The sequence below is a fragment of the Sus scrofa genome, chromosome 5 (genome assembly GCF_000003025.6).
Source record: "Sus scrofa isolate TJ Tabasco breed Duroc chromosome 5, Sscrofa11.1, whole genome shotgun sequence".
Classification (NCBI taxonomy): Eukaryota; Metazoa; Chordata; class Mammalia; order Artiodactyla; family Suidae; genus Sus; species Sus scrofa.
Window position 1 is genome coordinate 6,142,475 of NC_010447.5, and position 27,735 is coordinate 6,170,209.

General features: G+C 58.1%; 1 protein-coding gene across 1 annotated transcript; it reads left to right on the forward strand.

Moving 5' to 3' along the window:
* Positions 3,756-27,735, forward strand: LOC100524254 (NADH-cytochrome b5 reductase 3-like). Its single transcript, XM_003125982.4, is given in 10 exon segments — positions 3,756-3,887; positions 10,856-10,987; positions 14,465-14,537; positions 14,864-14,970; positions 17,313-17,442; positions 17,810-17,893; positions 18,114-18,199; positions 22,252-22,264; positions 22,267-22,350; positions 26,616-27,735. Coding segments are annotated over 10 exon segments (903 nt in total). The 5' UTR covers positions 3,756-3,866; the 3' UTR covers positions 26,789-27,735.

The window sequence follows — 27,735 nt, forward strand, 5'->3', positions numbered from 1 at the left end:
ATCAGAAGTAGAATGGGGTCTTAAAAGTCTTGTCACCTCCCCGCCTCTTTCCACCCTTACCCAGAGAGGGGAAGGCCTGGGCCTGTGGTCACACAGTGAATGGCAGATAAACCCACCCGACTTGGTCAAAGTCCTAAGAGTAAGAAGGGGCCACCTAACCATTGTCACCCCCCACCCCCAATTCTTCTCCCTGCTCCCCCTCATCCCCCAACACTAAGCCTCCTAAGGCTGCCCTACAATTGTCCTGACGCTACCCTAGAATTGTGCAGGAGGTGAGCAGCCCCCATGGAGTCTGGGAGAAATCCACCCATCCCTCTCCAAAGAAATTGGACCACAACGGCTCCGCGAGGCCAAGCCTAGCAGGTGGGTCACTTTCTAGGGAAGCTTCCAGATGTAACCAGGAGTGAAATCTCCTTTTCAATGTGAGTTAGAGGAATGAGGTATAAACAGCAGGATTTATATGAGAGCAAACAGCTTTTTTTTTTTTTTTTTTTTTGTCTTTTGTCTTTTTAGGACTGCGCCCAAGGCATATGGAAGTTTCCAGGCTAGGGTCGAATCGGAGCTACAGCTGCTGGCCTACACCACAGCCACAGCAACGTGGGATCCGAGCCTTGTCTTCAAACTACACCATGGCTCAAGGCAATGCAGGATCCTTAATCCACTGAGCGAGGCCAGGGATCGAAACTGCAACCTCATGGTTACTAGTCAGGTTCATGAACCACTGAGCCACAACGGGAGCTCTGCAAATGGCTTTAATAATTTATGATGTTGTTATGCCATTAATTTTATGTACCTAAACAATTATGAAAAAGTTCACACGAATAAATTTAAAAAAAGAAATGGACAGTAAATGCGACTTTAAGAGAGGCAACAGGAGTTCCCATTGTGGCTCAGAGGATTAAGAACCTGACTGGTAACCATGAGGACACAGGTTCCATTCCTGGCCTCGCTGAGTGGGTTAAAGGATCTGGGGTTGCCTCGAGCTGCAGTGTAGGGCACAGACATGGCTCGGATCTGGCGTTGCTGTAGCAGATCCAGCAAGCAGCAAGCCGGCAGCTGCAGCTCCAATTCAATCCCTAGTCAGCGAGCTTTCATATGCTGCAGGTGTGGCCCAAAAAAAGAAAAAACAAAAGAGGGGCAACAGGAGTTCCCGCCGTGGCACAGTGGTTAATGAATCCGACTAGGAACCAGGAGGTTGTGGGGTCGATCCCTGGCCTTGCTCAGTGGGTTAAGGATCTGGCATTGCCGTGAGCTGTGGTGTAGGTCGCAGATGCGGCTCAGATCCCGCGTTGCTGTGGCTCTGGTGTAGGCCAGTGGCTACAGCTCTGATTCGACCCCTAGCCTGGGAACCTCCATATGCCGTGGGAGCTGCCCAAGAAATGGCAAAAAGACAAAAAAAAAAAAAAAAAAAAAAGAGGGGCAACAATAGCATGATAACTTTGGGAGGAAAGCTATTTCCGTTTTGAGTCTACAAGTGGGTATGCTGATGTATACGACAGTGTAAGACAGAAAAATAGATTCCATCCTAACTGTGATTTTGTAGGATTGTTTGTTGGACTAATATTTATAGCCTTAAGCTAAACAGTATTTCTGTTTGTTTATTTACTGCCATTTAGGGGATGAGTCTTTTGAGGAAAAGACCTGCGTGGGAATCTTTCAAGGCTTGTGAGGATGACTCACAGGAGAAAGCCAATTTAGTCAACTCCAAGTTTCACACGGAAAAACAATCTGGCATCGCACATCCACATTCATGAGAGCCATCATCAATGCAGGTGTAACAACACGAAGAGAATCAAAAGTGAAGAGGGAGGAGTTCCCGTCGTGGCTCAGTGGTTAACGAATCCGATTAGGAACCATGAGGTTGCGGGTTCGATCCCTGGCCTCACTCAGTGGGTTAAGGATCCGGCATTGCCGTGAGCTGTGGTGTAGGTCGCAGATGCGGCTCGGATCCCGTGTTGCTGTGGCTGTGGCGTAGGCCAGCGGCTGCAGCTCTGATTAGACCCCTAGCCTGGGAACCTCCATATGCTGCGGGTGCAGCCCCAGAAAAGACCAAAAAAAAAAAAAAGTGAAGAGGGAAAATGCAGAGGTTTGGGGTGATGTGCTGCTCCCCTGGCCTCCGTGGAAGGTGTCTCTGGAAAAGTCACCTGTGCCATGGGTGCCCTAGCAAGCACCCAGCTATTGAAACTTACTGGCTGCATATGCCGCCAAACTTTCCAATTTGATTACTTCCTTTGTCATATTAAAATTGTGATTATTAAAACTGAAATAAGGCCTAACTGATCTGCTGTGACATTGACCCTCCCGTGCTGTGCTAACAGATCCCTCTCCCTCCTTCCCTCCGTGTGCTCTGCCTAGTTTTCCCTTTTAAAACCAGCTGGTCAGGAGTTCCTGCTGTGGCGCCACAGACCGGAGGCATCTCTGCAACACCAGGATGTGGGTTGGATCCCTAGCGCAGCACAGTGGGTTAAAGGGAAAGGATCTGGCATTGCTGCAGAGCAGCGGGATCTGAGCCCTGGCCCTGGGAACTCCATATGCTGTGGGGCAGCCAAAAAATAAACCCCCAGTTGGTCAGAATTCCCTTGGAGTGCAATGGGTTAAGGATCTGGTGTTGTCACTGCTGTGGTTCAGATCACTTCTGTGGCACGGGTTCAATTCCTGGCCCTGAACTTCCACATGCTAAAAACAAAAACAAAAAACCCCATCTGGTTCCTGCCCCCCCCCAATCCTCCAGGGCTCCTCACACTCCGCCCCCCCATTCCCAGTTCCCTCCACCTGGGTCCCCATACCTTGACCTCACATCACACCACTGTCCCTCCAACTCCCTCTGGCCTTGCTGACCCTGCATCTGTCCACTTCATTCCTACTTCCAGGCTCTGCTCAGTTCGTTGTGCCTGGAAGTCCCAGTTGTTCTCTACCTGGTCAGCAGCACACTGCAGGAACACACTGCCTGCTGCAGGCTGCTGGTCAAAGTACCAGGAGCTCACATTTGGGTCCAAGACCATTCCAGAAAAGCAGAGAGCCCCCTGGGGCCAGCATGGACCTACCCAGAGCAGGTGCTCACTGTGGAATTCACTCATTCAACAAGTATTTATTGAGCACCCACTGTACGCTAGGCTCTAGGCAGGCAGGGGACTTCGACGCAGAGTCCTGCCCTCAGGGAGCCCGCAGTCCACTGGGATGGGCAGACCCTCCCTGAGGAAATAAACAGGATGACCTCAGCTACTGCGAGGTCCTAGGGGCTGCCTGGAGAAGGGGTCAGGCCTTGCTGAGGAGGAATCCTTTGTCCTAAAGCCCCAGCAATAAGCCAGTGCTGAGCCTGAGGCGGCTGGGACAGCGTTCCAGGGGAAAGGCCTGGAGGTGGGACCGAGCTGAGCGCTTTGGGGAACAAGAAGGCCTGTGGGTCTTCTCAACGTGCTCAGAGACCTGAGATCAGAGACCTGAGATCCGAGCGCGACGGAGTTTCCGGATTGTATTTTGGATCCCATCAATGGGGGGGGCGCCATCAATGGGGGGGCGCCATCTATCCCCTTTGGGATGGCAAACGTGGCCCACCCCAGGCCACACTGCGGTCCGGAGCCCCGCCGGGGGCTCCGGGGGCGACTGCAGCGGCCCCTCCTCCACTCAACGCGCGCCCGGGTCCAAATACCGCGGGATTCCCCCACGTCTCTCCACTTTCCCCGCGGACGGAAGCGGGCGGGGCGGGGCCTCGAGCTCGGCCTCCCGCCCCCCGAACCCCGATTGGGCCGCTCTCGGGCCCGCCCCTCCTCCGAGGATGACGCGACCAGGGGGCGGGTCCGGGGCGCGGCAGGCAGGCGGTCTCGGCGGCGGCGGCGGCGGCGGCAGAGCGAGCGCAGAGCGGCACCACCATGGGGGCCCAGCTGAGCACGGTAGGCGGGGAGGAGGCGCCGGCCGTGGCGGGGCGAGGGCCCGGGGCGTCGCTGCGGACCGGCGGGCGCCGAGGCCTCCTCCGCCGGCAGCGCCGACTGCCACCCGGCGCCAGGGGCAGGGGGCGGCTCGGGCGCAGAATCCCACCCCGCCCCAGCCCGCCGCGCCCGGCGGACACCAAGGGGCGGTGACTCACGCCTGGGCCTGTGTCCCCCCAACCCCCGGGCCCGGCCTGCCGGCAGAGGGGCGTCACCCGGAGGCGGGCGGCCGAACATTCGGGGCGCCCCGCCCTCCGTCTCGCCCTCTGCCCGGCCCGGCCCGGCCCGAGCGTTAAGCGGAGGGGTGCGGATGTGCGCGCGCGAGTGGTGAGCTAGAGCCGAATGAACGCGATTGGCGACCCTGCGTGTGAGCTAGTTTGAGTGTGACTGAACACGTGTGAAGTGTGACTGAACTAGTGCGTATGTGTGTGAGAGCGTGTGACCAGGTGTGTGGGTGTGTCGTGTGCGTGTGCAGGAGTGGGTGTGGGGGTGAGAGACTGAGAGTGAACGTGTGTGAGTGAATAAGTGAGCAGGTGTGCAGGAGTGTGAACGTGTGACTCTCTGTGAGTGTGTGCATGTGGAGTGTGTGTGTGTTGTGTGTGTGAGTGTGAGACATTGCCGGCGTGCACAGTTTTGATTGGCATCCACCACCACCGAGCCCTCTTGGTGCGCTGCAGCTAGGCTCTGGCTCTCAACACAGCAAACCTGGGGTCTGTGCTGCTGGCCCAGTTCTACAGATGAAGAAATGCCACTCAGAGGTGGCCACCTGCCCGGCTGGCAGGGCCCGAACTTGCAAGGCTGCAAAGTCCACTGTCATGCTGTCACTTTGGTTTGGCCCAGGGCTACCCATCTCTCCCCCAGGGACACCTCCTTGCAGATGTCTCAGAAGCCACAGTGGTGACCAAGGGCTTGTGTTCCACATTGAGGCTATGGCCAGAGGGCAGCCCAACACCCCACCCCCAACTCTGGTCCCCTGGTGCTGGCTGGGCCCGTGGGGAGGGCTGCCCCTGGGAAGGTTAGGCCCAGAGCCTCTGACCTGGTTGCCTCCTCCGCCTCCACCCAGGGCCCTGGGACTTGGCTGGGGCCTGCTTCCTCCCTCTGACTGTGAGGTCCCCCTCTGGGACTAGACAGAAGGCCTCATGGCCTGGGTGTTTGCTCCTGAGCATGTGGCCCTGCCCAGGCCTCGGGGAGGATGTTTAGACCAAGGAGCGGCCTTGCCCAGGGCATTCCGGCAGACGTCACCCCTGCTCCATATAGCGTCCTGACTGTGTTTCCCAGAGACCGCTTCCCCCTTCACTGCTCGGCCTCCTGACTCCATCCAGACCCCCACCCCTGCTGTTTTCCCACACTGCTTCTCACCTTCCAGTTGGGTTGGTTGGATTTGTCTCTGCGTCCTCGGGATGTGGCTGCTTGATGTTTTTGCCGAGTAGCCAAGCACTCCTTGCAGCCCCTCTGCAAGGGCAGAGCCCTCCCTGTCTGGGCATCAGAAGACCTTCACCAGCTCCTGAGCCTCTTCTGTCCAAGGGGTGGGTGCAGTCGCCCTTCCTTGGAGGTCCTGCTGGGATCCCTGCTTGGCCCGAAATGCCCACAGCAGACCCCAGCCCTGCCTCCTGGGGTCTGTGGGAGGCCCTGGGCATCTTATCTGAGACATGCAGGCTGTGAAAGAGGCCTCCTCCCACACGCGGAAGGGAGAGTGCTCAGGGGTTGGCCCCTGAGTCTGCCGGCCACCTGAGGGCACGTTGGAGGCTTAACCTGCCTTCCTCCACTCTGGCTCCCCTGTCCCCAGCACAGCCGCGTTCAGTGGACCCTGACTGGCTGCCACCAAGGTAGAGTCCAAGGCTCGCCCACTCCCCCGGCAGCTCTGTGCCTCGTCCATGGCCCCGGGCCCTCAGCCCCTGGGAAGCAAGGCTGTGTCTCCCCTTGGAGGGCGGCTCTGCTGTCCACCTGCCCCTCCTCCTGCGGTCCCTTCCCCCGGCAGTTCTGAGCCAGGAGCCCCTCGCTGCAGAACTTCCTCTGCTCCCTCCCACTTCCTCCTGCTTCCTGAGAAGGGGTCCATGAGACAGGCAGACACTCAGATCCCAGCTGGACAGCTGGCGGGCGGGCAGCAGGTGGGTAAGCCTCAGCACAGGGGACTGTGCCTGAGGAGCAAGGGGCGTGGGAGGGTCCTGGCCGTTCCTTCTGCCCACCCAGACCTGACCTGGATCCCAGTGGGAATCCCAAGGGGGACCAGCTGGGTAGGGTGCCGTGTGGGGGTAGCAGGCCTCGCCAGCCCCTCTACTGTGGTGGGTGATCTGGGGGCATCCTGAAACTGGCACCCTGTTTCCCTCTCCCCTCCCTGTGTCATCAGAGGTAGGGAAGGGCAAGTGGTGGGTTCCCTCGTGGGGCCAAGCGTGGCCTGCAAGGCATCGGGTCAAGGCCTGGGAGGCAGCTGTGCCCTAGAGCCCCTGGGTGGCTTGGGTTAAGTAGAGTATGCGTGTGTGTGTGCGTGTGTGTGTGCGTGTGTGTGTGCGAGCAGCACAGCTGAGGAGGAGCTGGGATGGGCCTTGGTCTCGGCCGCCTGCCTCCTGTTTACTCTGCCCACTGCTTGCAGGGATGGGAGTGGTGCCTTGGACCGGGAACAGGGCATCCCAAGCCCTTGCTAGTCTGGTAAAGCCTCCAATTTTCCAGCGGCGAAGCCTTGCCTTTCCACTGCACCCTTTTCCCTGCCTGTGTCTGTCTCCCCTGCTGGTTTGAGCTCCTCAGGGACAGGGTCCCCTGACCTGTGTCCCCCACATCCCACGTGGGCCCTGGCATCTGTGTCCATCGGGGTTTGTGGCCTGAAGGACTGGCTGACAGTGAGGGTCTGTCTACAGCTGCCTCCCCAGATAGGAATCTGTACAAAGCCCACCTCTGCTCTCAGCGGGGCCAGACCCTCTGTAGGTGGGAGAGGCGGTGTGGTGCTGGGGCTCAGTGGGGCCGCCTGGATGCCCGGTTCCCACCCTGGCCCTCGGGCCCGTTCTCACCCGAGCCCAGTTTCCTCACCTGAGGGCTGGTGGCTCCCGCTTCCCACTTGAGGACGGGGTGGGACCCAGGGCACCGCAGCCCTACCCTCTGCATGGTCCTGGGGTTGGGGGCAGGGTGGAGGGAAGGCTGCTGACCTTTCTCCACTGCTCACGGGCTCAGCGCCTTCCAGCAGCAGCTCCAGCCCCCCCACACCTCTAGGAGTAGGTGTGCCCAGCAGGTGAGGGAAGAGCCAGAGGTCAGGATGCTCACCCGCCCTGCCTGTGCTCTGCGGTGGGCTGAGCCCTGCCCTCACCTGGGAGGTATCTGGCCTCTTGTCCTGGTTCCTGAGACTTTCAGACAAAGTCAGAAAGGTCGGGGACTGCGGGGTAGGGCTTGTTCTCGTCCCTTCTTGCATTTGTCCTCAAATATTTACTGTCTCTGCTCTGAGCGCTGGAGATAACACACAGGTCCCCCTGCCCTCCTGGGGCCTCTGCTCCAGTGTCTGCTGTTGAGTATTATATGCCAGGGAAGCTGGCCAGCTGTACCAGCCCAGGGCTGGCATCCAGGGCACACAAAGCTGGCGCTTGGGATCTGCAGGTTCTGAGGGAGGGCTGAAGCCAGTGTTCAGGCCTCGCCTTCAGAGCAGGTGAGTCTTTTTCATGGCTCAGCACTTACCACGGGCTGGCCTTTGGGGGCTCGGGGCAGGCCAGAGATTTGGGGTAAGCGGCAGAAAATTGGGAACCAGAGCCCAGACTCCTCCCCAAGCCTCAGTTTCCTCATTTGTCCAGTGAAAGATGCAGCCGGCTGGTCTCCCGCCGGAGCGCAAGTAAGGAAATGGGAGGGAAGGGGCTTTGCAGACGTAAAGTGAGCTGCAGGCGCGGAGGGCTCGGTTCTTACACTTGGCTCTGCACTTGAACAGCTGTGCTGGGGGAAGATAAAACTCCAGAGAGCACCAAACACAGCTCCGCTTGGCTCTTAATGTCATTTAAGTTTATTTCCAGAGCTCCCAACAATGGTGATTTCCTGCAAATGTAACTTCACTCAACTTTTTTTCCTAAACAATGTTCCCCTTGGATATGGCTTCGGTCCCTGTTGACATGGGAGAGGCCGGAACAGAGGAGTCATCAGAGTAGCTCTCGTCCCCGTGGAGTCTGCGGGGGATGCAGGGGCTCCAGAAATCTGCCGAGGGCTTGATTAGCTAGAGAGGGCCCAGTCAGGTAAAATCTGACATTTGAGCTGGGCTCCGGAGGACGAATAGGAGTATGTTGGTTGGATGAGGGAAGAGAAAGGGCACTCAGGGCAGAAGGAAGAGGGTGCCAAGGCCTAAGGCAAGAAAGGCTTGTGACTGACCGGAGAACAGGCAGTGGGGAGCCATGGGGGGTGTTTGGGAGAGGGGAGCCGTCCTTTGGTTTGGGCAGCTGGGGCCTCACTGCAGGAGGTGGGACGGTGGACTGTGGTGGAGCAGGGGGATTTGGGCTGTGGGCTCCATGACGGGCACAGAGAGGGCATGTGTCCTGGGACGTGGCTTGGGAAGAGCCATTCTTAGGGCTACACTGGCCTTGGTGGCATGGCCATGGCCATGTCACTTAATGTCTCTGAGGAATAGGGACGACGGTATCACTGGGCGGGCGTGTGGTCCTCTGAGGATTGGCTTTCATGCTGTGTAACCTGATGACCGTCGCAGTCCCTACAGCCTGGGCTGGAAGAGGGGATTGTTCCCAAGCATTCACCTCCCACTCTGGGAGCAGTGCCAGCTTGAGACACGGGCCATGTGGGCTCTGTGCGTGGCCTCCTCTAGCCTCCGTTCCTCCCCAGCCCCAGATCAGCCTGTCCTTATGCTCGTGAGGAAGGGGCAGCCTGGAGCGGGGAGGAATCTCTCCTGAAGTCCTGAGCTGGGACTCAAACCCGGGTCTCCTGACCCCAGAGTCCAGGGCTGCCAATGGGCCTCAGATGAGACCCAGGGTGTGTGAAATACTGCTCGGTGGCCAGGACATGGTAGCTGCTGGTTAAATGGGCAGGTGGCCAGAGACCCTTTGTGTGGCCGTGTGCAGGCCGGGGGTGTGTGCTGGGCCTCAGACCTTCCCTTTAGACCCTTTGGTTACAGACCAGGGCCCTGTGGAGGTGAGGCCTTGGCTGCACCAGCCTGGAGGCCCTGGGCCCTGTCTGTGCGGCAGAGAGGCACCATGTTCTGAGCCCAACAAAAGGCCTGTAACCAAAGCTGCCGCTGAGCAGCTTGAAGCTGCTGGGCCAGTTTGGGGGCCAGGGCCAGGCCTCTCCTCTGCTTAGATAGTCCATCTCCCAGGTGGGTGGTAGGGAAAGCTCCTGGGTGTGTACCCACCTCCCCCAGATTAGAGACCCCGTCCGTGACCTCAGCCCCCCAGTGCATCTCATATCCCGATCCCCCGGGCCACAGACCAGGCAGTGGTCCTTACCTTCCTTCTATAGACAAGAACGCCGTGGCTCAGAGAGGCCTCAGGTACTCAGCCGGAGTGTCCTCCTGGCTGATGGAGCTGGGGATCCTGGCAGGACTTCTGGGAGGGAGTGGACAGTGGGCTGGGCCTTGAGAGGGAAGGATCTCACCTAACCCTGAACTGGACAGGGGCCCCTCCAGGTCTGTGCGCTGCAGAATACGCTACCTCAAGAGGCCTGCAACGGAAGCAGAGAGGCCTCCATGCAAGCGAGGCACTTGGCCCTGAGCTTCCTGGCAGCCAAGGCAAAAAGGGGGCCTTATAGGGTTATGATAAGAAGAATGCACCTGGTCATCTGCTGTGAGAACTAAGGTCAGGGAGGTTTCCTAGGGAGGGCGAGTGAACAAGCTGTGAGACAGCTTTCTTGAGAACCACCGTTTGCTTTCACTTCTTGACCTTGCTCTTTGAACCACCAATGGGCTCCCCTCTCCCCTTTTTGTTTGGAAATAATTTCAGACTTAACAGCAAAATTGGAAGAATGTATAAAGAACTCTCATACACTCTTCACCAAGATATACCAGATGTTACCATGTGCTACATTTATTTTATAGTGTGTGTGTATTTTAAGCTGTTTGAGAGTAAATGACAGATAGGGGTCTTTACCCCCAAATGCCTCAGTGGCTCTCTCCTGAGAACGAGACATTCCCGTTGTGTCACCACAGGACAATGATCAAGTTGGGAACATCGCATTGATAACAGTGCCAGTTTCTAACCCATGGGCCTTAATTCATATGTCACCGTGTCTCACGATTGTCCTTTACAACTGTCTTGTCTTGTTTTTTTTTCTTGGCTCAGGAGCAAATTCAGCACCACCCATTATATTCGGTTCTGTCTCTTTATTAGTTTCCCTGGGCTGCATATAAATTACCACAAACTAGATGGCATAAAACAATAAGAAATTCATTCTTTTGTCATTTGGAGGCCAGAAGTCTGAAATCAAGATATTGGCAGGCCTGTGCTCTCAGGAGGTCTAGGGGAGGGTCCTTCCTGGCTCTTACTGCTTCTGGTGGCCAGAGCTCGTATGTGACATCCCTCAACAAGGCCAGGGAAATTGACTAAAGGAAGGGAGGGAGGGCAGGAGCACAGGTACATATTGCTCAAGATGAAGCAAGGTACTTGTGAACTTTATGCAGAGCTTCCGGGCAGCCAAGGTGAAAAGGGCTACATCCTTGGTTATATATGTAGCTCTCTTGTCCCCTTTCCTCAGGGGAAATGGAGCTTTTCCAACAACAACCCAGCATTGAGGTGATGGATTTCACCAGCCTGGGTTTTGTAGCTTCTCCCAGTTGGCACCAAAATGGAGCTGGGGTTTGCTGGATGATGATGGTGGGGAGAGGGCCTTCCTGGGAGAAGGGACCATGTGAACAGAGGCACAGAGGTGTGAACCACCAGGGGGGTGGGGGTGCACAGGGCGGAGAGGGGCAGGGGGCAGGCCCTTTCCTCTGCCCGAGCTGACCTTGTGTGTCTGTCCTGTCATTTCAGTTGGGCCACGTGGTCCTGTCCCCAGTCTGGTTCCTGTATAGCCTGCTCATGAAGCTGTTCCAGCGTTCCACCCCGGCCATCACCCTCGAGAACCCAGACATCAAGTATCCGCTGAGGCTCATTGACAAGGAGGTCTGTGCTGGGGCCAAGGGGGGGTCACAGGGCATGGGCGCCTCTCCTTGTCGGTGTCACGGCATTTCTCAGGCCCCTGCTGTGTGTTCAGGGCATGGCCCCTCCTTGGAAGGCGGTCCTATTTATTATCTGCGCATTTGACCTTGGGGAAGGTGAGGGGATGTGCCTTCCTAAGCCTGCCAGGAAGTGACAGAGGGATTTGAACCCAGGTCTCTGACCCCAGAGCCCGTTCTCTGAACCACACTCGCTATGCCCCAGAAGGGCAGAGTGGGAGGGACCCTGTATGGACTTGTGGGGCCAAGCGCCCATTTCACAGATGGGAAGAGGGCAAGAGAGGTCACCCTTGGAGTGAGGGGTGGGACCAGGACTCAGGCCCGGGGCTCGTGGTCATCCCAGGGCCCCTTCCTTAAAGATAAGGACTCTCCTCCTGATCCCCAGCCCCCGGCTCACCTGCTCAGACTGCCCAGAGTCTTCTGCATCTGGCAGGTTCTCCAGTGACCTTGTCCCTGCCTGTGGCTCCGTCCGCTCCTCCAGCAGGCCTGCCCCTGCCCTCTCTGTTTGGCACTTCTTCTTTTCAAACCTCTGACCACGACTTAAAACCGCCCCCTTCCTCCTCTGCCCGCCGCCCACCCTGTTGGGCTGCTCTTTCTCATCAGAGCCCCTCCTGTGTGCTATTTCTGGCCACTGCAGCTGCCTCCAGAGGGCTATGACTGGCGAAAACTGAGTCATGGGGCAGAGAAAGCCAGTCACCTGCCTGATGCCCGAGTCCTGGGCTCCACAGGAGAGCTGGGCCCCCTGTGAGTGTAACTGTACCAGGAGTTCATAGAAGTTGAAAACCAGAGAGAAGCCAAAAAAAATAAATAAAATAAAAGGTCACCACTTCCAGGGTAGGACTACATCCGTCCATTCAGTATGTGTTTTTGGTTGGCTTGTTTGTTTATGGGCACACCCATGGCATATGGAAGTTCTCAGGCCAGGGATTTCATCTGAGCTACCGCTGCAGCACAGCCAGATCCTTTAGTCCATTGCTCTAGGCCAGGTATCAGACCCAGGCCTCTGCAGCCACCGAAGCCACAGCAGCCAGGTTCTTAACCCACTGTGCCACAGCAGGAACTCCTCCATATTTTTTTTTAGGGCTGCACCTGCGGCATGTGGAAGTTACCAGGCTAGGGGTCGAATTGGAGCTGCAGATGCTGGCCTATGCCACATATCTGTGGCCTGCTAACCCTGGATCCTTAACCCACTGAGCGAGGCCAGGGATCGAACCCACATCCTCATGGATACTGGTCTGATTCGTTACCAGTGATCCACAATGGGAACTGCCTCCACGTTTTATACACAATTTTTTTCTTACTAAAACTTAAACAAAATCATAATGTCTTGAAATCTTTAACTTTCTTTTTGGCCATGCCCACAGCATGCAGAAGTTCCCAGACCAGGGATGAACCTGTGCCTCAGCAGTGATAATGCTGGGTCCTTAACCCCTAGGCCACCGGGAACTCCCCTTTTCCTTTTTGAAAATTCTTTTTCCTTGTTTTTTAGTTCTAGAAGTAATTATAATTTTTCGGTGCTCGCTCTGTCTGTGAGGTGTGAGTGTCCCCCTTCCCCACTTCCAGTCGCAGGTCAGCCTGAGCCTCTTCTGGTGTCACATTCATATGTACATGGTGTGTGAAGGTATAGGTATGTGTGTATTTAATTTTTCTTTTTTAATAACCTGAGTTTTTACCCAGCTACACAACATGGACACCTTTTCCTGTCTAACCCAAAGCCTAATTTTTTTTTTTTTTTTTTTTTTTTTTTTTTTTGGTCACATCTGCAGCATGTAGAAGTTCCTGGACCAGGGACTCAACCTGAGCCACAGCAGTGAGAATGCTAGATCCTTAACCCTCTGCATCATAAGGGAACCCTCCCTCAATTCGTTATTTTTGATGACTGTCTAGTATTTTTTTTTGGTAAGGATGTCACACAATGGACCCTCCCAGCCCCTTTGAGCAGGTGGCAGACATCCCAGCCGTTACCCTCCCGCATGGTAGCCTAGACGTGGCTTTGCAAGGTCGGCAGGTGTGCCTGCTCTTGATACTGTTGCTGTGGCACAGGGAGGGCCCCCGGCTGCCTGTCCTTCCCCTCCGTGAGCTGAACAGACCAGGTGATCCGCAGGGCGGCCCAAAGCTCTGCATCTGCTGCTCACATCCCCTGGGCCAGCAGCCTTCTGCACGGCAGCTCCGTGCTAAGCCCTCTCAGACCCCAGCCTTGTGACTTCCGCTGTGCTGGGCTGGAGGTTGTGCAGCACAATAATTGTCAGTGTCTTTTCCTGATTTCTCTTCTTCCTCCAAAAACGTCTGTTGCGTGGTTTCCTGATCTCGAGCCCCAGGACCAGCTGATCGTCCTGCCATCCACTCGCAGGAGGCCCCGGGGCTCCGTTTGCAGCTTCAGGCCTGGGCTGTGGGACTGAGAGGCCCGCTGGCCACCAGCAGACTGACTGGTGGCTGGGCACCGTCTCTCCCGAGGTCCAGGCCACCTGCCTCTGCCGTGGTGCTCAGAGTGAGGCTCTGTCCCTCTGGAGAGCTCTGTCGCCCCCCTCCAGGGGGTATCACTGTCCATCACTGGACCTTGCCTCGTGTGGGTATGAGCGTAGGCTGGGCGGCTAGCTGCCTGCTGTCCCCATCCTGCTGACCTGGTGCCAGGGAGACCCCACAGGGGCCTTCCGGAGCCCGCTCGGAGTCAGGGCACAGGTTTGGTTCCCGGCTCTGACCACAGCTGCCTGCAGGGCACTCGCTGTCCTTGGCCCATTAACCAGGCTCCTTCCCCAGCTCAGCCTCGCCCTTCAGCAGCCTCTGCCCTGCCTGGAGGGGAAGTGGCCCTCCCCCAGTGACCACACCCGGGTGCACACGCTGTGCGGGGGTGAGGCCTGGCTTTGGGCCCCAGGCCTTGGCCAGCCCCAGCGACCGCCCAGGCAGCAAGGCTGCCACGCCTCCTGTCCTGCGCAGGCCACCCCGTCATGCTGCCCTGCTTCTGTCCCGGAGGGGAGCTTTCAGCATAGTGGCTTTAGAGCCCCTCTGTTGAGTCCCAGTCCTTGTCTCAGCACTGTGCACTTTGCCGGCCCAGCCCCCGAACTCTTCCCACCGCCCCAGGGTACTTCTCAAACTGGGGCAGAGATGGCTCCTTCGCTCCTGCCTTTGGAATTTTCTGGGCTGTCTGGCAGCCTCCCTTTGGGATCTTGAGCTTACTCCCTGCTCTGACTACCACACGATGTGACCCTGGGTGGGTCATTGTCCTTTTCCAGGCCAGCAGAAACTGAGACACACCCATGTGTGCCTGACCTCTGTGCGCACACACATGCGTGTACAGGTTGTGTGTCTACATGGGGTGTCGGTGTCACTTCTCGCAATGACGCTCGGGTGCTGGAGAGGGCTGGGGGTTCTAGGCCTAGTGGCCCCTCTGCCTTGGGTGCTGTCCAGCAACTCGGCCTCTTTGCAGGTCGTCAACCATGACACCCGGCGGTTCCGCTTTGCCCTGCCGTCGCCCCAGCACGTCCTGGGCCTCCCTGTGGGTGAGTGCGGCCCCGACCCAGCCCGCACGGCACCCGTGCTGGGACAGAGAGGTGGGGGCTTTCAGTTAGAGCAGGGAAGGCTTCAAGGAGGAGGTGACAGCCACCCTGGGCCTTCGAGGGTGAGTGTCAGAATGAGAGGGCAGTAGCCAACACGAGCAAAGGCAAAGAGCTGGGATGTGATGGCAGTCCCGGGGGTGAAGGGGACACTGGGAGCAAGGCCAGGCCAGGCTCTGAATGCTGGGCAGGGGGCAGGAAGCTGGTTGACAACACGCAGGGGCCCTGCAGGGGATCGTCCCCAGCCCAGATTCTCCCCTGCCGTCCCGCAGGCCAGCACATCTACCTCTCGGCTCGGATTGATGGGAATCTGGTCATTCGGCCCTACACGCCCGTCTCCAGTGATGACGACAAGGGCTTTGTGGACCTGGTCATCAAGGTGAGGTCTCAGGGCCACAGCTGCAGGGGGGTGGGGGTGACCACATCCCCCGCTGGTCTCCAAAGGCCCTATGCTCGCCTGTGTCTGGATTCCAAGTGCACAGCCGATCCTAGTTCATGGAGGTCGCGGCCAAGGGCAGGGCTGGGTTCAGGCCGAGCATCTTCAAACAAGGCCAGGTCCCCTGCAGAAGAGGAACCAGGAAGGCCCACCGGCTCGTGCAGGGCTGACTCTCTTGCTCTGGGAGCTGGGCGCCTGCTCATCCCCTGAGAGGCGTCCCACAGGCCCACTGGGGGTGCTGTGTGCGGGGTCATGGGGCTGGGAGCTGGGGTAGCCACACACCGTGGGGAAGAGGGAGCCAGTAGAAACGATAGACCAGAGAGACACAGAGCAACCAGCAAGGATCTTAAAAAACAAGATGCTGAGGGGAAGGAGAAATGACCACTTCAGCCTAGTACATTTTTATGAGAATTACAAGCTTTCTGGAGTTGCTGCTGTGGTGCAAGAGGAGTGATGGCACCTCTGCCGTGCCAGGACGCAGGTTCGATTCCCAGCCTGGCACCATGGATTGAAAAAAAGGATCCCGTGTTGCTGTAGCTGTGGCATAGGTTGCAACTGCAGCTCGGATCTGACCCCTGGCCTGGGAACTCCATGTGCTGTGGGACAGCCAAGACAAAGAGGACATCTAGCAGTGACCCATGTCCTCTGATTACACGTCCAACAGGTGTGAACCAGCCTTGGCTGGTAGAAGTGGGGTGTGGGAGACCCTCCCTGGTCAAGGCCCAACCTCCCACAGCCATCCTGACTCAGGGCCCCTGGGGACCAGAATTCCTGTCCCGACTCCACTGTGCAGGCCCCAGGGCCCCTCCCTGGGCCCTTTGTGGGTGGAGGGACAGAAGCAGAGACCCGCCCCACCCCCAACCCCACTGGGCCACAGCCTTAGCCTCGGGTCTTGCGGGGTCCTGGATTGGACGTGGGTTTGTGAAGGCAGAAGAGAGCTGGGCCCATCGGTCCTGGCTCTGGCCTGGGTCCCTTAGCTGATCCCAAGCTAAGCTTGGTGTCATTTAGACCCCGTGCTGGGTGCCCAGGCCCATCCAGCCTCAAGAGCCTGTCACTGGCTGGATAGTGGACACTGAACAGGTGGTCACACAGAGTCAGCGTTTGTTCCAGGGTGCAAGCACAGGAGACTGTGTGCCTGGAACGGGCAGCGCTGGGGCAGGGGCGGGTGATGGGAGCTGCCCCCTGAGCAGGCAACAGTGGGGTGAGCTCAGGAGACAGCGACTCGGTGGGGAGGGGGAAGAAGACCTTCCGGGGGCGAAGACTCGAGGGCTGAGAGGTAGGAGAGGTCAGCAGGGCGGGGCGGAGCCTTGGGGGCAGTTTGGGGCTTCGTCCCGAAGGAAAGGGAAGTGGTCAGAGCTGAAGCATCTGTTCTCATCGAAGTCACTTCAGCCAGAAGTGGAGAAGGTGTTGGGGCGGGGATTTACACCGAGGATGAACATCCCACCATGACCAGGCCTTTCCGGGCTTGGAGACCTCGCCGGCCCCCCGGCCCTGGATGAAGGTCGGAGCCACGGCCTGGCACGCAGTGCGCTCTGCCCTCCCCCCGCCACCCCAGACACACAGACGCATCCCCTGCGCTGTGGCCCCCAGAGCTCTTCTCCCCACCCCTCCCTGAGGCCCCAGCCCCTTCAGGCCCCCTGGCCTTTGCACGTGCTGTCCCTCCCCTGCCACCTTCCTCCCTCTCTCCCTATCATCCCTCCTGCTTGCCCTTCAATCAAGGCCCCGTGCAAATGCCCCCAGCGCAGCCGCCCCAGCCCTGAGCAGGGTGAGCTCCTCCTCCTCTGTGGGCCAGTCTCTCGTACGAGGGCTGGAGGGCATTCCTTTTTCCGAAGCTGAAGTCCCCAAGGGCACGGGGACGGAAGTTGTCCCAAGCATGATGCTTTTATGGCAGCGCAAAGTGGAAAGAATTAAACATCCACCAGGAGGGGCGCGGCCGAGCCGGCTTCCCGGAGCCGCTGCCCAGCTGACAGCCGTGGGAGTCTCCTGCCGGCACGGGTCCCAGAGACGGTTTGTGGCGGGACATTGTACATCAAGCCCCCTGGTCAGCTGCCACGGACACCGGGCTGATGCTATGCCTTCTGAGGGGACCCTGGGGGAGGGCAGACCCCCGGGGGGGCCAGGACACAGACGGGTAAGTTCAGATGCCTGGCAGGGGCCCTGTGTGAGGAGGCCCCACACGGCTGCAGAAGACCCCCCACTGGTGACCTTTCTTTCCCGCTGTGGCCCAGAGCTCCCCACGCAACGCTGGGGACAGGGGTCTGAGGACGGTGGGTGTGTCTTGGCAGGTGTACTTCAAAGACACCCACCCCAAGTTTCCCGCCGGAGGGAAGATGTCCCAGTACCTGGAGAGCATGAAGATCGGAGACACCATCGAGTTCCGGGGCCCCAACGGGCTGCTGGTCTACCAGGGCAAAGGTGATCCGGGTTGGAAGCCCCGAGACCCGGTGGGCGTGGCGGCTGCTGGTGCAGGGCCCCATTGCTGCGTCTGACGGGTGACTGGTCAGGAGAGCCTTCTCTCCAGGGCCTCAGTTTCCCCGGCTGTTAGGGATGAGTTGGCCAACACAGGGGTTGCAGACGAACCGCTCATGGGGGCCAGATCCGGCCCACAGACCAGCTTTGGCTGAAAGCAACCCGGGGGGAGGGTCGAGCTGGAACACCCCAGCTCTCCAGCCTCCCGGGGTCCCCTTGGCATTTGCGCCGTCCTGGTCTCACCCTGGCTGGCTGAGGCGGGGGCAGGTTCTCCTGCCCGGCCTGTGTCAGAGCCTCGGCCCTTCTCCCGCAGGAAAGTTTGCCATCCGCCCAGACAAGAAATCCAGTCCCGTCATCAAGACGGTGAAGTCTGTGGGCATGATCGCGGGAGGAACCGGTATGTGCTCCGGAGCCCCTCGCCGTGTCCCTGGTGGGCAGGTGCCAAGGGGCGGGGGCGGGGTGGGGGTCATGGCACAGATTCTGAGGGACTGGGAGCTGCCCAAGGTCAGGGACCAGGCCCCGTTGTCCTGGCGCCTCTCCCTGGGCGTCTGCCTGGCACTGGGCCTGTGTGTATGCAGCAGGCGTTCACTCCGTGTGTGGGGGCGGCCGTTTTGCAGGCATCACCCCAATGCTGCAGGTGATCCGAGCCATCATGAAGGACCCGGATGACCACACCGTGTGCCACCTGCTCTTTGCCAACCAGGTCAGTGGGTGTTCCTGAGTCTGCGGACCTGACGTCTGCACCCTTGTGGGGTGCCCGGGGTGGCTGGAGCGTGAGGGGTCGGGCCTGGCTGGACCCGCATGGGGCTGCGTGGTGGGTGGGGGGGGGGTGAGGCACCTGGAGCACCCCCCACCCCGAGATTTGCTGCCTCAGAACCTCAGAGTCCCCTTCAGCACAAGCAGAGTTGGGGTTGGGAACCCACCAGTGAAGTGGGAAGAGCACCAGGCTGGCTGGGGCCGGCCCAGAGCCCAAAGGGCTGTTTTCACAGGTGAGGTCCCTGAGCCGGGGCAGGGGTGGGTGGGTGCAGGTCGGCCCTGGGCTCTCTGACTTCTGCGAGTGTGTCCTCTTTCCCATGCCCACTGCCGGCCTGCCCTGGCCTGCTGTGTGGCCTTCGACAAGTCGCTTTCCCTCTCTGGGCTTTGCTTCTTCACTGTGGAATGAGCTGATGAAGCCAGGTCATCCCAAGGATCTTTCCAGGTTCAATGTTTCATGACTGAATATGAGGATGTCCCTTTGGCGTGAGGCTAAGATAACACAGCCCCCCTGTGCCTCTCAGCTATGGCTCAGGTCCCTTTGTCCCAGCGTCTGTCTGTGAGGACTCCGAGCCTGGAGTGGGAGGGACTGGCCACCTGCACAGCCGCAGAAAACGGCCCCGAGACCCACTGAGCTGTCCTTGAGTGGGCCTGGGGTGGGTGGAAAGAGCCAGAAACTCCCAGCAAGCTGATGGGGTGAGAGGGTGGGCAGTGGTCAGCCTGGTGGTGCTGGGTCAATCTCTGTGAGGCCGTCAGCCCTCTGTCGCTTGGATGGGCATCATGTCACCGATTAGCCTGGCAGCCAGCGAGGTGGAATCCACACGTGTTTGTGCCTTTGGTCGGCGCAACGTCGCAAGCCGTGTGGCCTCTGGAAGGTACACTCCACGCGCGTGAGGGAGTGAGAGTGACAAATGCAAACATGTGAGAATCGCCCTGACCTCAGGGCCCCTCTGAGGGTCTCAGGGACCCCAGGGATGTGCAGGCCACGCTGGGGACCCGCTGCTTTGCTCCACCTGAGTCACTGCCCCTCCCTCCTTCCCCTCAGTGGCCTCAGTGCCCGCTTCCGCCACAGCCCCTCCGTTTGTTCCTCTGTAACGTAGGGACGGGGACCCACCTCCCAGGACAGCTGTGCAGATGAGGTGGCCTTGGAGAGGAGAGCTTAGCGTCTCGGAGATGCATGTTCTTCCTGGAGCAACGGGCAGCGGAGGCTGGCGGGGCGGCAGAGTGAAGACGGGGTCCCGAGTTGGGAAGCTCAGGGCCCTGCACCTGCCTCGGCCTAAGGGAAGCACAGCTTTTCAGGAGGGCGTCAGAGAGGCTTAAACTACAGGGTGTACCTGGTTCTGGGACAAGGAGACTGTTATTCTAAAGCTTATTCATAAAGTAGTGCTCACTTTCCTAAGCGGAAATACTTATTTATATTTATTTTTATTTGGCTGCACTTGCGGCACCTGAAGTTCCCAGGCCCAGGCTCAAATCCAAGCCGCAGCTGCAACCTACCCCACAGCTGCAGCAGTGCCAGGTCCCTAACCCACTGCTCACAGTGGGAACTCCCCAAGTGGGATATTTTTCTCCCTTTAATATGACAAAGTGATGCAACATGGCCTGGAAGATAAAGTATATGTGCACAGCCAAGAAAGTGTTGAAAAAGAAGAGCGCCCAGGAAGAACCTAGAGCCCTAGATGTTAATACAGCCTTACAGTGTCAGTGATGAAAGCCGTGTGGCTCTAGAGCCATGCGTGATACCTGGACTTAGTGAATTTGCTGTGTTTCTGGGTGACACAGTGGGAAATCCAGACTGTGCTGGAACATGCTAGAACATGGGGCCACTGACATCTAAATTAATTAAGATTAAATAAAATAAAAACTCATTTTCCCAGACTCAAGAGCCACATCTCATGGGTTCCACAGCCACAGGTGGCTCGCACTTACTGTATTAGATAACATAGATCTAGAATATTCCCATCATTGTCAAAAGCTCCATTGAACAGCCTTGGCCTGGAAACAGACCCAAGCATAGGTGAGGCTATGCAATGCAGGTGACATCTCAACCCTGAAAAATGGCGGGGGGTTAGTTGCTATGCACTTAAAAAACACTAAGTATAGAAAGTGAAGTTTAAGGAGTTCCCATCTTGGCTCAGCAATGACAAACCCAGCTGGTATCCATGAGGATGTGGGTTCAATCCCTGGCCTCGCTCAGTGAGTTAAGGATCTGGTGTGGCCGTGGACTTCGGTGTAAGTTGCAGATACTGCTCAGATCTGGTGTTGCTGTGGTGTAGGCTGGCAGCGCAGCTTCTATTTGACCCCTGTCCTGGGAGCCTCCCTATGTCATGGGTGTTACCAAAAAAAAAAAAAAAAGAAAAAAAGAAAAAAAGTAGACGGCGAGCGTTTTTACAAGAAGTATTGTTGAGTGAATGTACAAGGGTGGCCAGTCTAAGCAGGCCGCCAAAGGAGAGCCTGCTGAGGAGAAGACTGCTGGAGCCGTCTGCTTAAAAATGAAAACTCCTCCGCGGGAAAGACCCTCACACTGTAAAGAAGGTAGAAAGATGAATAAGACGAGATGCATAATGCATCGCCAATAAAAAATTACCATCTTTGGAGTTCCCGTCGTGGCGCAGTGGTTAACGAATGTGACTAGGAACCATGAGGTTGCAGGTTCGATCCCTGCCCTCGCTCAGTGGGTTAAGGATCCGGCGTTGCCGTGAGCTGTGGTGTAGGTTGCAGATGTGGCTAGGATTCTGCGTTGCTGTGGCTCTGGCGTAGGCTGGCAGCTACAGCTCCAATTCGACCCCTAGCCTGAGAACCTCCATGTGCCGCGGGAGTGGCCCAAGAAATGGCAAAAAGACAAAAAAAAAAAAAAAAAATTACCATCTTTATTTTTTGCTTTTTAGGGCCGCACCCACAGCCTATGGATGCTCCCAGGCTAGGGGTCGATTCGGAGCTACAGCTGCCGGCCTACCCCACAGCCACAGCAACACCGGATCCTTAACTCACTGAGTGAGGCCAGGGATCAAACCCGTGTCCTCATGGATACTAGTCAGGTTCATAACCCGCTGAGCCACACCAGGAACTCCCCAAAATTACTTTCTTCCAACAAGTCTTTACAAACTAATAAGAAAAGACATTCCGAGACCAGTGACAAACTTATTTATTAATATTGAAAAATAAAGCACGCAATCTCCTTTCCAGCAATCCGATTGGCAAAAATTAAATGATCATTATCCAGCGCTGGTAAAGGGGCAGGAGATGCTCGCTTCATGTGCTGCCGACATGGGCGTCAGGGTGGCCTGTCTGCAGAGTCAATCAGCTGCTTGTATCGAGCGCTTAACCATGTGGAATTTCTACCCCAAACTCCACTCCCTCAGCTTCAGCCCAAGGGGCTGAAGGGCAGTGAGGGTGGTAGGAGGCATGTTACAAAGGAGATATTCCCAACAATTTCAGCACCTCTCCCGTCTGCCGCCTGACCCAGTCTGGGGCTCGGGGGGGGGTTTGTGAGCAGGTGACCTTTTCTGGTTGGCAGAGCTCTTTGGCCCTCAGTTTCAAAATAGTCCGAAGAGGGCAGTCACGCCCCCCACTGGCCTGAGCAGCCCCATCGATCTGTGAGTGACCTGCAGACACTCCGGGCAAAGTCTGTGGTTAGGATCGGAAAGGGGCTGTTTCAGGACCAGATCACTGATGCTCCCTGGGGGTCTAGGAAGGCTTCCTGGAGGAGGTGACACAGGCTGAACTCTACAGGGCCACCTGGGGTGGAGAATGGGGAGCTGGAGGCCAAGCAGGGGGTCAGCATGGGCAGGCCTGGGCGAGGCGCAGGTGTGCTTTGGGAGTAGCATCTGTATTTCCTAAGTTACGGCCGTGCGACCTGAGACGCCAGAACGTAAAAAGACTTGGACTTGCCCTGGAAGCTCTGCCACGTGTGTGGCCCACGGGTGGGCAGGATGACACGTGTCTCTGAGGGCAGTGCCCTGTCACTGTCCCTCCTGCCCACTGGGCCCTGTCCCCCTACAGACCGAGAAGGACATCTGCTGCGGCCCGAGCTGGAGGAACTGAGGAACGAACATTCTGCGCGCTTCAAGCTCTGGTACACGGTGGACAGAGCCCCAGAAGGTGAGAGCGGCCCCCAGCGGGTGGGCTGGGGTGGCCCACGCTCACCTGTGCTGAGTCCTCGCGGGGTGGAGCCTTCTGCTTGCACGGTCTCCTCGGATGCTCACGGTGGGGCTGTGTGAGGGAAGAGGGGTCAGAGGGGAGCAGGTGCCTCGCCACACTCAGCGAAGACACCACTGGGGCTTGAACGCATGTCGTCCTCCTCCAGGGCCCCAGGCCTTCCCCTGCCTGCGCCGCCCCAGCCTGGGCTCGCTGCGGGGCAGGTCTCCAGGGCCGGTGCTGGGGGTCCCGCGTTGTTGCAGTTTGTACCTCGTAAGGCACTTGACACCCGTTTCCTCCCCAGTCATCAGCCCAGTGGGTCGAGGGACAGTTACCTTCGTTCCACCTGTGCAGGTGTTTAAGCTGCTTACCACGGCCACATAGGAGGCAGTGAGCAAGCGCTGCCCTCAAACTCGAAACAAGGTTGCCCTGTGGGAGCTGAATTCTTCTCCAGTCTCCTGCTTTAGGTAGATGTGGGTACCAAAAACACTTTTTTTGATGGGGTGCCATGCCCCGTGGCATATGCGGTTCCTGGGCCAGGGATCAGGTCCGGGTCATAGCTGTGACCTAAGCCAAAGCTGTGACAACGCTGGACCCTTAACCCGCTGTGCCAGGCGGGGGATCGAACCTGAGTCCCGTGCTCCAGAGACGCCACTGTTGTGTTGTGCCACAGCGGGAACTCCCAAGAAATACTTTCTTCTTTGTTTGAGAAAAGCAGCAGCTGAGGCTTCTTGGTAGATACCAGTGACGTTTGACTTCAGGGTCAGGAGACGGTAGGGAGTGGTGAGGACTGTGGCGAATTGGTGAGCATCTGCCAGTGGGCGGGGGGGGGGGGGCAGCCCCTCCCTGCTGCAGGCAGTCCTGCGGTGTAGAGAACCGCCCTGTAGGGCAGCTTCTCCACTTTTCAAAGGAAGCCGGGGCCCTGCTCTTTCATGGGAAATTTCTATATATTAGAACCTGAGCATTTTCGGAGTTCCTGTTGTGGCTCAATGGTTAACGAATCTGACTAGGAACCATGAGGTTGCGGGTTCGATTCCTGGCCTTGCTCAGTCAGTTAAGGATCCGGCGATGCCGTGAGCTGTGGTGTAGGTTGCAGACGTGGCTTGGATCCTGCGTTGCTGTGGCTGTCGCCGGCAGCTACACTTCTGATTAGACCCCTAGCCTGGGAACCTCCATATGCTGCGAGTGTGGCCCTAGAAAAGGCAAAAAGACAGAAAAGAAAAGAAAAGAAACTGGGCATTTTCAAAGCATCCATGTGGGCACCAGCTTGTGAGCTAGTTCACGTCCTGCCGCCCTGCCTTGCTTTGCCTCCCGCTCATCACACAGCCCCACGGTTCCCCAGGCCTCAGCCACGGTGTGGGGAACACGCCACCCTCGGAAATGAGCAGATGGGCTCTGGCCCTCCTGGGTGGACCAAATTGGGTCCTGGGCCCCCCGGGGCGGGTGGATCCACGGACCTGCCAGTCGTGTTCCGAGGCCTCTGGCAGTTCCAGCCATCCTGGGCCCACCCGCATCTTGGCACCTCTCTTGGTGGGACCACGCACTGTGGGTTTTCCTGAAACCAGCCTGGCCCTGCAAGCTGGTGTCTCGGCGGGGTGGACGCACAGGAAGCAGGTTTGTTAGTAGTTACAGAGCATAGTAGGTGCTTAGTGAGACTCAGGAAAGGCAAACCAGGGTTATGGGGAATGGAGGTTGGGCAGGAAGCACTGGTTCCGGGAGTCTGAGCATCCAGTGAAAGAAACATCTCATTCCAAAAGGGGGACATGAGGGATGGCTTAGCTCCTGTCTGGTGGCGAGTTCTAGCAGGGTGGTAGGGGGGGCTTGTTGGCCATGATAGGAACGACCTTTCCTGGCAGGGGCCCCTTCCCCTGTGGCCAGCAGAAATCCCACAAGAGGAGGGGCAGATACTGCCCCCTGGTGGTGACACCTGGCTACACCTAAACCAAAGAGCCTCCTAGGGACAGTTCTAAGAGTAACCAATGGGGAACCAGTGGCCAAGGAGAGGCACAGGTGGACAGTCTCCTAGCATTTTACACTTTCATTTATTATTGCCTTGAGCACAATTCAAGGCTAGTTGGGGAGTTCCCGTCATGGCGCAGTGTTAACGAATCCAACTAGGAACCATGAGGTTGCAGATTGGATCCCTGGCCTTGCTCAGTGGTAAGGATCCAGCGTTGCCGTGAGCTGTGGTGTAGGTCGCAGATGCGGCTCGGATCCCACGTTGCGTGGTTCTGGCATAGGCTGGCGGCTACAGCTCCAATTTGCCCCCTAGAAAAAGCAAAAAGACAAAAATAAAATAAAAAGACTAGTTGGGGTACTGTTATAACATTAGGTATAAGCTGAAAAAGGTATGTGCTAAGAAAGGCAAGGGGAGCAGGCCAGCATGGCTGTTGTGGAGCTAAGCGAAGGAACAGGGGAGGGGGCAGCTCACACAGCAAACACGGCTGACTGTGTTTCTCCCACAAAGTTGCCGTCAGCCTGTGGGTAACGGCAAATACACCATCTATCTTAAAAGAGCCTTGTGAAATTGAGATGTGTCTTACAAACTGGCACCTTTCACACACCAGCAAATATAGTTTAGTCCCACGCAGTTTTTTTTTTTTACAAAGTACTTTGAGATCTGTTACTATAACATGATCCACCTATCCAGGCCCCAGCTCGTTCCAGAGGGATTTTAGGCAGCTTACAAAGACTCACAGAGTGAGTCAGAGTGGAACAAATGGAAAGTGGGAGGGAAAGAAAAACAAGGGCAGGGCCATAACATGGAATTAGGAATGAGGTTTGCACAAAAGCATGAACTTTGATGCCCATTTACCATGGCTGGCTGTGCCTATCACTCTGAGCTTCCCAGCAGCCAAAGTGAAAAGGAAGATGTGGTCAGGTACTTAGCTCTGTCCACGAGATAAAGAAGACCCCGTTGCTCAGCCCAGCAGACTCTTCCTCATCCCAAAACCAGCTGGGACTGTCTTGACCTCCCAAGGGACCCCCCCCCCCATAGAGAGTACATGATATGGTACGCTGAGCGATGTCTGTTTGGGCAAGGTCCCTCAGTGACCTTCTCACGCCCTTGGACTTCCATAGCTGTATTTCTGTTGGTGCCAAGGGCTTTCATGAGGTTCTTTCAGATTGTGAAAAACAAAGAGAAGCCAGATAACTGGAGCTGGAAGGACTCAGGATACAGGAAACCATCCCCCGGCTTTAGCCAGGCCTGGTGATGCACCTGTCACCTCTGGTAGAAGCAGTGTTCCTCCGTCTCTTTTCCGTCTGGTAGCCATACCACTGCCCCCCCAGAGCCAGGAGGACCTGCCTGGGTCAGAGACTGGCCTGGGGCCGGGCACCCGCAGTGGGATCAGGAGGTGGCCCGTGGTGACTCTTCAGAGAGGGAACGTGCAGCGGGTGGCAGGTCCCTCTGTTTGTCCGGCCCTCCGGGGCTGAGGTCTTGCTGAGCTGCTCAGCCCAGGGGTCATTTGAGACGCCAGCATGTGCCCTGAGCCCCCAGGCAGTGTTTGTCCCAACTGTCTGTTGAGAAGGAAGGTAAGCTTCGGACTAGGTTCCCTCTTTGCTCCTCGCACAGGGGAGTCAAATTGTTGGGCAACGCATTCCAGAGAGGCAGGGGGACCCCCTCTCCCCAGACCTCAGGAGCCCGTGACGGGGCGGGATGGCCCGGGTGCGGATCAGAAGCGAAGCTGTGGACCAGACACGGGTCCTGGCGGGTTGATGCCCGGATAGGGGAAGGGCCGGACAATGGGCTTGGGGCGGGTAGGTAGCGTGGAGGGCAGCAGGGGTAGAAAGTGTTCCCCTGACCAGCCTGGCACTGGGCACTGGCAGGGGGCCCTCTGGGATTGTTGTGTTGGGGTCAACTCAATTCTGGGCCTCAGCTTCCACATCTGTAAAATGGTCAGGAACCCCTGCCCTGTCCGCCCCCTGGGTGGCTCTGAGGACCACACGAGAGGCCAGTGGAAGTGAAAGGCTTCACAAACTGCAAAGTGTGGTGGGGGAGCCTGGGAGGGCCTGCCTGGGTGCTCCAGGGGAGGCAGGCCTGGGGGCAGCGCCCAGCTCTGCCGGGCTCAGCCGCCGCCGCCGCCGCCGCCTCCTCGTTGGGTGTGTGTGTTGAACGAAGGGAGGAATCCCTGGCACCGCAGCGGCGACGTCGGGCAGGAGGAGGGGGTGGTCTCCGCCCCCGCAGGCGGGCGCCCCCGCCCCGGGCTCACTGGCTCTCCCGCCCGCAGCCTGGGACTACAGCCAGGGCTTCGTGAACGAGGAGATGATCCGGGACCACCTTCCGCCCCCGGAGGAGGAGCCGCTGGTGCTGATGTGCGGGCCCCCGCCCATGATCCAGTACGCCTGCCTGCCCAACCTGGAGCGCGTGGGCCACCCCAAGGAGCGCTGCTTCGCCTTCTGATGGCCGGGCCCTGGCCGCTCGCGCGCGCCCCGCACCCCCGGGCCCTGGCCGCACCCACCCCGCGCCGTGATCATTAACCTCACGCTCGCCCGCACCTCCTGCTGCGGCCGGGTTCAGCCTGGCCTGCCCGTGCCTGGGAGGTCGCCCCGCTGGGCTGGCCCCCGGGGGGCCCCGTGGGGAGCAGGGCTCTGGTACCGGTGGGGCACTGCCGGCCACCGTCAGGGCAGATTCCTGCCCGGGCCTCACTGGTTCTTCCCCAGGGGGACGCCCAGGCCCCTGCCCTGTCCCTCTACCCCTCCCCCGCCCCCGACCCCCACCAGCCAGGGGTGAGGCTGCTGCTCCCCACCCTTCCCAGAGCATCCCACGTTCTGGAAATAAACCCAGATGTATCTGCAGCCCAGAGCTGCAGGTGCCAGGCCCCAGCCACTGCCCTGGGACCCTCGCCTCCTGCCCCTGTGGCCTCAGCACCCGACACTACATATGATGAGTAGCACCCCGGAGTCCCCTTGGCGGGGACTGCCTGGGGACAGAGGCTGCCCTACCCCGGGGCCCAGCAGGCCCCTCCAGCCAGGGGTTGGGTGTTCCCCGGGGCTGGCTGAGGGCCCTGCCAGCTGGCACAGGGGCCCTCCCGAAGCCAGGGCGTTTCCCCAACACACACAAACATCCAGTAGCTCGGGGAGTTCCGAGCAGTCGACCCCCCAGGGTCCTGGGCCGCCAGCCCCAATGGCAGAGCTAAGACGATGTGTGTTTATTCCTCGGTCCCAGACCCCTCCTGCTGCCCTTGGCCCGGGGGGGCAGGTGCCCAGCAGAGCCTCTTGGCTGAGGGACAGTCTCAGTGGCCTAGATGTTGCCTTTAGACAACAGCGTGTCAGCCTCTCGCGTATCAGCTTTTTTCAGAGTCATTTATGAGCAGACGAAACATTGAAGTAAAACTTTGCTAATTTGAA